The sequence below is a fragment of the Setaria viridis genome, chromosome 7, assembly GCF_005286985.2.
Source record: "Setaria viridis chromosome 7, Setaria_viridis_v4.0, whole genome shotgun sequence".
Classification (NCBI taxonomy): Eukaryota; Viridiplantae; Streptophyta; class Magnoliopsida; order Poales; family Poaceae; genus Setaria; species Setaria viridis.
Window position 1 is genome coordinate 6,660,022 of NC_048269.2, and position 8,957 is coordinate 6,668,978.

General features: G+C 40.0%; 1 protein-coding gene across 2 annotated transcripts; it reads left to right on the plus strand.

Annotated features, from left to right (window-relative positions):
• Positions 1–1,234: 1,234 nt before the first annotated feature.
• Positions 1,235–5,979, plus strand: LOC117865715 (uncharacterized). Of its 2 annotated transcripts, XM_034749954.2 has the most exons (12): positions 1,248–1,500; positions 1,611–1,737; positions 1,868–1,995; positions 2,080–2,149; positions 2,241–2,343; positions 3,155–3,272; positions 3,555–3,636; positions 4,184–4,245; positions 4,452–4,524; positions 4,612–4,695; positions 5,329–5,409; positions 5,620–5,979. In XM_034749954.2, the coding sequence occupies exons 1-12, from the start codon at positions 1,325–1,327 to the stop codon at positions 5,806–5,808; spliced, it is 1,293 nt and encodes a 430-aa protein (XP_034605845.1). In that variant the 5' UTR covers positions 1,248–1,324; the 3' UTR covers positions 5,809–5,979. The 2 variants fall into 2 exon arrangements, with proteins under 2 accessions (XP_034605846.1, XP_034605845.1); XM_034749955.2 differs by lacking the exons at positions 4,612–4,695; positions 5,329–5,409; positions 5,620–5,979 and having other exon boundaries at positions 1,235–1,500; positions 4,380–4,521.
• Positions 5,980–8,957: the final 2,978 nt, after the last annotated feature.

Below are 8,957 nucleotides of genomic sequence, written 5' to 3' on the forward strand. Positions count from 1 at the left end.
CTAACTCCAACAACATCTACATTTCAACATACGATGGAAACATCTAACTCGAGCATTGCCAATAATAACAATTTTAACAAATTCATTTTATTTTACCCGATCAATATACACGACATTAACAGAGACCATTACTAAATATTACTAAATTTAACTAACCCTAAACACCCCTACATTCCGAAAACATATATAAAGATATGCACGACATGAACAAAAATTATAACTAAATGTGATACTTTCAACTAACCCCTAAAAGACTTACATTCTAAATACCTATACAAAATATAACTCTTGCACTGCGAATAATATTCATCTTAAATTTATCTTAATAAATCAACAAACTAATTTTACTACAACATAAATACCTAAGCTAAATCCATTATACCGACTAACCTATATTTTTCTACGTCTAATATCAATACCTAGATTTCATCTACTAATTAACACTACACCATTTGTATAGCTACTACATCAACTACTACATCTACCAACTATAAGTTAATCTAAACTAGGAGATTAATAATAATACCTCAAGCAAAGCGAAGATCCGAGCTTCAATCTCCACTCTACTCCCCTCCCCTCCTTTCCTCCCTCCCTCCCTTCCTTTCTTCCTCTTCTCTCCCCATCATTCCCTCCCTTCCTCTTCTCTCCCCGACGTTCCCTCCCTTCCTCCTCTCTCCCGAGCGCTCCCTCAGCTCCCTCCTCTCTCGCTTGGTTTTGGGCGTTGAAGAAAATGGCGTGCGTGCACCCGAGGCAGTCGCTCCGCGGCTTTTAAAGACGCGGGGGAGCTACCATCGAATCAGCCGATGGTAGCTATCCCGCTCCTGCCATTTGAATTGGCAGGGCATATTACCGCCCACTCATCCGGCGGAAAGCGGATACCGCTGGATGGAACGACGGTAACAGCCTCGTCCCACGCGCTGTTGCAAACCGTGTGCCGCCCGCCAGATTAGAGGACGGTAAGCGGATTTGCCAGCTGACGTGGTGAACGCGGGAAGCTACCGCCGTTTATCATCGGGTGAGACGGCGGTAGCCCTTTGATTCTGCGGCATATGTCTATTTTTGAAAAATTTTGGATCACCTATTTATTTGGGCAAATTCGTAAAATAAAAAAATAAAAAAATTCTTCCAAAGGGTAACCGTTCGTCCGTTCGACAAAAAGCATCACGAAAAAGGCACAATCTTCACCGTTCGCCTCAGATCGGGCGGTGTCCCTGACCGAACTGCCGCCGCCACTCACCACCCGCAACTCCGCAAGGCAGCGACCGTATCCCCAGCAGAGCTGGCGGCGGCGGCCGCACTCGAAACCGGGGGTGTTCGGGACTCCATGGCGATGCGGTCCGCCGCGAAGCACGCGCTGCTGACACAACCACTGGCGCCCGGCAGCCCTGGCGCCTTCCTCCGGGGCCGGTTCTCGCCGCTCAGCCCCGGGGCGCGGCCGTGCCGAGCGGCGAGCTCCGCCTCCGTGCCGGCAGCAGGAAAGCACCTCCCTCCATTGTTCAGGTGAGCGGAGCCAGATAGGAAAGCTGTGGGGGTACTTCTTAGGTAGGGTATGTAGGGGGCGCTGACCTGATTTGGTGCGTGGGGGTGATGTCCCGTGCTCGGTTCCCCAGCGTCGCGCCGATGATGGACTGGACGGACAACCACTACCGGACGCTCGCGCGGCTCATCTCGCGGCACGCGTGGCTCTACACGGAGATGGTCGTCGCCGAGACTATTGTGCACCAGAAGGATAACTTGGTGAGCGTCCTCTCTTGCAAACTTTCAAGAATTTATCGAGCCTGATTATGTCCATAGCATGCGTGTCACGTTATATGAACATAATTATGCAGAGCTGATTGATTCAAATACTTATTGTCGAAATTTGCAGGATAGGTTTCTAGCATTTCCTGAGGAACAACATCCTATTGTGCTGCAAATTGGTGGAAGTAATCTGAAAAATTTGGCGAAGGCAACTGAACTGGCAAATGCTTATTCATATGATGAGATCAACCTAAAGTAACAAGCTCTCTTGTGTTTATCTAGTATTGTTATGCAAAATATTCTGTTATTCATATAATTTGCACATTACTTTTATTTTAGCTGTGGCTGCCCCAGCGGTAAAGTTGCTGGTCACGGTTGCTTCGGTGCTCGATTAATGTTCGATCCAGAGGTTTGCTCCATGAGTTAAAATAGCAAAGAAAATTTGATGTGATCTGTTTTTGTTCTGTCCTTTATTTGATGTTTGATTCAGTTTTCTGAAGTTTGTAGGGGATGCTATGTCAGCTATTGCAGCCAATTGTGATGTCCCTGTCAGTGTTAAATGCAGAATTGGTGTTGATGATTGTGACTCTTATGAAGAATTATGTGAGTCTTCTTCAGACATATTTGACTTCCTAATATCTTTAGTAGGCCTTTCAAAGATTAAAAAAATACCCCTGAGTTTAGGTTACAATGTACTGGATCATACACATTCTGACTTGAGGTTACACCCTATTGGATCATGTATGAGCACAAAGAAAATGAGAAACAGGGATAAGCTGCAAAATGCAGTTCGTTTTACATGTGAGCAGAATAGGTTAACATATACCCAGAATTTTGAAGAAATGTAGTACATCAACAACTGAGGGTAGCTGCAGACAGTTGATTAATGTCCGATCAATGTCTGGTTTTGACCTATCATGATTTTCCCAAATGTTTGGTAAAATAGTTTCAGTTGGAACAAACTTTGAATTCTATGTACTTGAAACAATCCCATAGCAGGTGGCACCTTGTTATTCAAGTTTGATAAAATAGTCTTGTGTTGTGCCACATGCTTCAAGTGTAATGATACTGAAACAGCAAGATTTGATGATTTCCTTATTCATTTTATGCTAGATAGCTTCAATAGTCCCATTTCTTCTGATTCCATTGCCAGCTGATATATTTGATATGAAACATTATATTTTCAGTATCGTATGTTGAATGACTTTAACTCTGTAGTTTGATTGTATATTTTTAGAGACAAAGTATTTTTTACTTGAAGTCATAATTGCTATTGGTTTTCATAGTTTTACATTCTTTTAATGAGTATTTATCTTTCTTGATGGTTACTTTTCCCCTACTGTGATAACATTGTGACATATTATAATACTATACTGTTGACTAAAATTTAACTGCATTGATTTGTTTGCACCAGGTGACTTTGTAGATAAAGTTGTGTCAAATTCACCAACTAGGCATTTCATCATTCATGCTCGGAAGGCATTGCTTAGTGGCATCAGTCCTGCAGAGAATCGGAAAGTTCCTCCATTGAAGTATGTTTTCCTATCTATGTGTGGTTATTGTGCGGCTCTTTTCGTGCATTTTCTTCAGCCTTATTATCAAAACATTCATAACTACTACTTGCCGTGCTGCTGCTTTTTAGTCCACATATCAAACCTGAGTCACTACTCGGGAAAGTCTGAATTCTGAATTGTTAATCCTAGCATCGCACCTAGATAGAGAAGAGAATGCTATGATTTGTTGAATGCTTTGGTTTATATGAGCTTGGTTGCTTGAAATGGTTTTTAAGTTTTTTCTTCTCAACATTACTGCAGATATGAGTACTATTTCGCTTTGTTGCGGGACTTCCCAGAAGTAAAGTTTACTCTAAATGGAGGTATAACAACTATTGATCAAGTAAGTGTCTGTCAGACCATTGAATGCTCCTTTTAGCTGCGGAAGAGTAGGTCACTGTGAAATTCACTCACTGTTGTTGCTTCGATTCTTTCAAGTTACTACTTCTAAAATCTCACTGAATAGTGTGGTATCTATGCCAGTATAGGTCTATCTTGATATGAATGGTAATTACATTTTGTGCTACCTCTAAAGTGGGGCAGTTTTCGTGTGGCTAGAAAATGCAGCTGATTTGTCGAATTCAATAAACTCATGTTACAATCTTGCATAACAAATTTTCTCTAACAATCATTGATTTGTGAGTTTCGTCCATCACTAATGACTCTAGGTACACATCAATTATTTTTTAACCGGTTTATAGACCCTGAAAATTATGCAGAGAACTAGAATCTGTCATATACATGAGATAAAGATATCGAATCTGAGTCTCTCCTAATAAACACATTTTTCTTCCTTGTCAGGAATCAGGATTATGCAATGCTGCCATTTCAACCTTTCATAACTTTTAACCTTGTGGTGGTCTGATTGAAACTGTTTTGTTCCATTGCAGGTTAGTGCATCCATAAGACAAGGTGCACAGGGAGTTATGGTTGGCCGGTCTGCTTACAATAAGTATGTTGCTTCAAAAATTTTGTTACATTTTAGTTTTGTTCTCCAATTTGCAAACTAAACCAAAAAATTGTATGCAGATCTGCTCTTAGGCTTTGAGATTACAAATGCTTGCAATATTTTGTCCCTTTCTGCAGGGATTTGCTTTGAGTACTAATTTCAACGTCAGTTATCATCTTTGATAATGTAAGTTTTGGTGGATTTTCCAGTCCATGGAACATGCTAGGGCATGTGGATAGCGAAATCTATGGCAAGCCAACAAGATGCATTTCTCGTCGTCAGGTTTAGGAGACATTCATATTTTGAGCTATTATTTCTTTGTCTTGAGCTATCAGCTATGTCTTCCTTTTGCTGAACCCTCTCTTTTAGATCCTCGAGAGCTACCAGTTTTATGGTGATTCAATTATTGGACGGTATGGCCCCAGTAGGCCAAACGTGAGACAACTTGTCAAGGTAGAAGTTTCTTTTTTATGACAAAAAAAGCTAAATTGGATTTTATAATGAAATGGAGCATTGGCACTTTGACCAGTGCAGAACTAAAATCCAAGTATACCATTTACACAAATTGACTGCATTTCCTGTGTTCCCATACAGATGCATGCTATTTTGCTTTGTCATGTAATAACTTACGTGCATTTCTGCACCATAGTGTATTCAGCTTTTTAGTTCATAATAAGTATTGTTAGCAAAATTTTGTTGCTAGATCAGCAATGAGTATGTCATTCTAGGATTGAAGAAAGGGGAGATTTCCCACACTTTGAAAGATTCACCTGTTGGGTGGGGCGTGTTTGAATTACCTACCCAGTTTATACCTGAATATGAATTCGAACCTGGGACACTGACAAATGAACTCATGGAAGACATTTCCAGTGATTTAGCAAATTTATAAATTTTGCATGGTATTATCATCCAATTGATCAAGTGGTAGCAGTTGTAATTGTAAGTTTGCATATTGTATTTTATAAGAATACAAAGCGTAATATAGTGCTACTCGTATCATCCTTTTCCCGTTTTGCATGCATTTGAGCTCACTTCCTTTTATCCTTGATTGATGGTGGCTAAGAGACTCACATGATTTTGGCACAGCCGTTGTTACACTTGTTCCACTCAGAACCTGGCAACAACCTGTGGAAACGCAAATCTGACTCTGCATTGCGCTATTGCAAGGTAAGTCAACAAAATTTTAACACTCATTCCTGCCATATCATTTCTTCTGGAATGCATTACTTCAGGCATCTTGACAAAATACCAGTTGTGAAGCCAATTTTGAAGTTGTAAATGAAAATGAAGTGCTAGTCTTGTAGATCTCAATTTTCTTTTCCAAAATTGAAGTTCTTAAATGGCAAAACCACTAACTGTAAGATGTTTTTGCTGCAGACAGTCAAATCATTCTTGGAGGAGACTCTTGACGCAATACCGGACACTGTTCTTGACAAGCCAGTAACCAGGGAACAATCTGTTGAGAAAAAATATTTTGCTGATGTTGATTCTCTGTTGCCACCAAGATATACAACACTGACTAACTGTACCTACGGAAGTCCAGAACTTGCAACCGCATCCGCTTGAGCAACCGGAGGTTTGAGGGAAGATGGACAAGGCGGGAACATGCAAGCCTGCAAAATTGTTGTTAATTTATACCTCATAGTCGTAGCTATACTATCAGTTGTAAGTTGTAACTGTAACCACTTCAACTAGAAAATATGTCAACTGTCTAAAGTTGCATTGTTGCAATGCCAATTGTCAATCTGTCAGCTAAAATGCGGCAAACTGGAAATTGTAGTGTATGTGCGCCATTTTCTGCCCGAGATTGTTAACCGTCTAGCGCATGTTATTATTACCCAGTCCAAACGACCATTGTTTTACCACCATCTAAGGTTTATCTAGGGGACCTATTTCCACTACAAAAGAGGCTTGCAACTTAGTACCTGACAACTACATATGGCAATTCTAGAAAAGTAAACACTCAAACAACATTGCAGTAATTAAATGTGGAAGCAGAGAGATGAGCGAGACTTATCATGTGGTCACCTAGGCCATCTCCACTCCATCCATGTTGGAGCATCCATTAAGAGTTCTGCACCAGTCAGCACATCCACTGCACCAAGCATGATGCTGCCTCCTTTCACTAGGAAGCTTTAGGCTTTAGCTACAAAGGTGCCTCCAACTCCCTATATAAAGACCGCTTGATGCTCCTCCACACTAAGTCGGAAAAGTCCGCAAACTTGCTAGGAAGCTCCCAAGGCTCCAATGTGCCAACCACACCAAGATTACATAATTGGATTAGTCCTTGATCCCCTTCAGGCAACAACACCTATCAATCACTCTCCCTAGATCTAATCTAGTCCTAATCACTTGCTAAACCTACATATGAATTTTGCTTGATGAATAACCTCACAAACTAGTTGTTGCTCCAACGAGTACGACTTTATATGCAGGGACCATTCGCTGTCTACATTGTGGAAACTAGCCGTCGGAACCCATTTGCTAGCAACACGTACTAGACAATGTGTTGCATCTTTGATCCGCTTGGCATTTGGCATTCAACGTTCACCAATCTAAGCTGCTACTTCTCTTCTCTGGATCGGACAAACCTCGAGCATTACTCCAGCATGTGCATTTTTCTTCCATCGCTGGCTAGCTGGTATTTAGAAACTCAGATCTCTTATACTACTAGCCATTGGTTTTCACAGTTCATTGTTCAATAGTACAAGCGTCCTCCGGACCATTCGGCATGTACAACACACCGAGACCTTAATTTTTCCCTGGATTTCAACTTTGATATAAGCGCACGGCATGCACAAATTGACACCAGACTATCCGGTGTGTCGGATCTTCATGCAGTTCTTCGGCATGCGTTTTTTTTTGAAAATCCAGACATTCACAATTCATGCAGTACATCTTCACCATTGCTCCGGGTGCTCCTTGGTGAACTTGCACACGGGCAAAGGTGTATCTAGGCATTCCAGAAAGCAAACAGATCCAAAGCGTCACGGCTCATACTGGGGTATTTTTCTTTTTCACTTTTTCTATTATTTTTGTTTCACCTTCCTGATCCTTATTAATATTTAGTGTGTTCTTAGATTTTTATGATTTTGTGTCTTTTACAACGTCTTGGTATACATGATTTAACAATTGGAAAACTGAGTTCAACATTTTCACATAGCTGTTGAACTAGGTTTCAAAAAAAATGTTGAAACAATTTAATCAAAATGTTTAACTAATGCATTCAAAATGTTGAGTGCTTTAAAAATTATAAAGTAATAAATTATGCTCACGTTGGATCTTACTTTGTTACATTAGTTCTAAGTAACATCATGGTTCCAACAGATGAAAAATGAACTCATGCTTTGATTGGGAAATAAAATTTAAGTCTGAGATCCAAATGAAGAATCACCCCGCTTGTTCCCTTTTAATCAAATTGTGCCACATATCTGCATATGGAATTAATTAATGTTTGGTTTGCTCCCTCCACATCATCTCAGTCATCATTCTTCTATAATACTAACCTCAGTCACTGTGAGTTGTGTAAGCTCAAATCTAATAGAAAAAAGGTGCATAGAAATTGTGGTTTGTGCCTTAGCCGGTATCTCCGGCAAACTACCTGGAATGCGTCCACTATAACCTATTCAGTGTTAGGGATAATGCTTTTAGCAGACTATACTGAAATTTGGAAAAATCAAATTCAGATTAAATATAGGGTCTAAACACCAAATAGTTCACATAAAACATGAAGAACACATACGATCCAATCCTTTTTTGTGTGTGGTCGGGAAAGACAGCAAGGGATGGGGTTATTTTTTGTTTCGGCTCTCCTGTAATATTTTTCAATATTTTTGTTACTATTTTCGTTTTCATTTTACTCTAAAATATGGAAAAAAAACCTTAATAACAAGTTTTAGTAACTTTCTTCCTTATACACATATGCAAAATCAGTCTACAGTGATATGGATAGAAATGAAGGAATCCTATCCACAGTTCACAAGAAATAGTATATAGGTTTATACATCTTTTATCGTTGGAGATTCACGCATGCCATGTAGCTAGGACTGGACGTTGAGCCAGGAACTCACGAGCTGGGGCTTGGCTCGGCTCGGTAGACTTCGGTCTTGTTTGGTTACTTTTGCTTATTTTTAGCACGTGTCACATCGAATGTTTAGATACTAATTAGGAGTATTAAATGTATAGTATTTACAAAACCCATTACATAAGTGGAGGCTAAACGGCGAGACGAATCTATTAAACCTAATTAATCCACCATTAGCAAATATTTACTATAGCAACACATTGTCAAATCATGGACTAATTAGGCTTAATAGATTCATCTCGCCGTTTAGCCTCCACTTATGTAATGGATTTTGTAAATAGTCTATATTTAATACTCCTAATTAGTATCTAAACATTCGATGTGACGGGTGCTAAAAATAAGGAACCGGAACCAGGCCTTTTTTAACGAGCCGAGCAGCTATTTTTTGTCGTTTTGTTAACGAGCTGGCTCGCGAGCTGCTATCCAGCCAAATAAGCCCTTGTTTACTTCCCAAATTGGGAGGTGCCAAATTGGTATTTTGCCATAAATGCGACACTGTAGCGTTTCGTTTGTATTTGTGAATTATTGTCCAAATATTGACTAATTAGGCTCAAAAGATTCGTCTCGCAAAGTACAACAAAACTGTGCAATTAGTTTTTGATTTCGTCTACATTTAGTACTCCATGCATGT

Bases quoted from the DNA above. Each gene is read 5' to 3' on its own strand.
- LOC117865715 (XM_034749954.2), top strand. From the start codon at position 1,325: ATGGCGATGCGGTCCGCCGCGAAGCACGCGCTGCTGACACAACCACTG. The intron at 1,738-1,867 runs GTGAGCGTCCTC...CGAAATTTGCAG, and splicing joins TGCACCAGAAGGATAACTTG to GATAGGTTTCTAGCATTTCC. The intron at 2,150-2,240 runs GTTTGCTCCATG...AGTTTTCTGAAG, and splicing joins GATTAATGTTCGATCCAGAG to TTTGTAGGGGATGCTATGTC.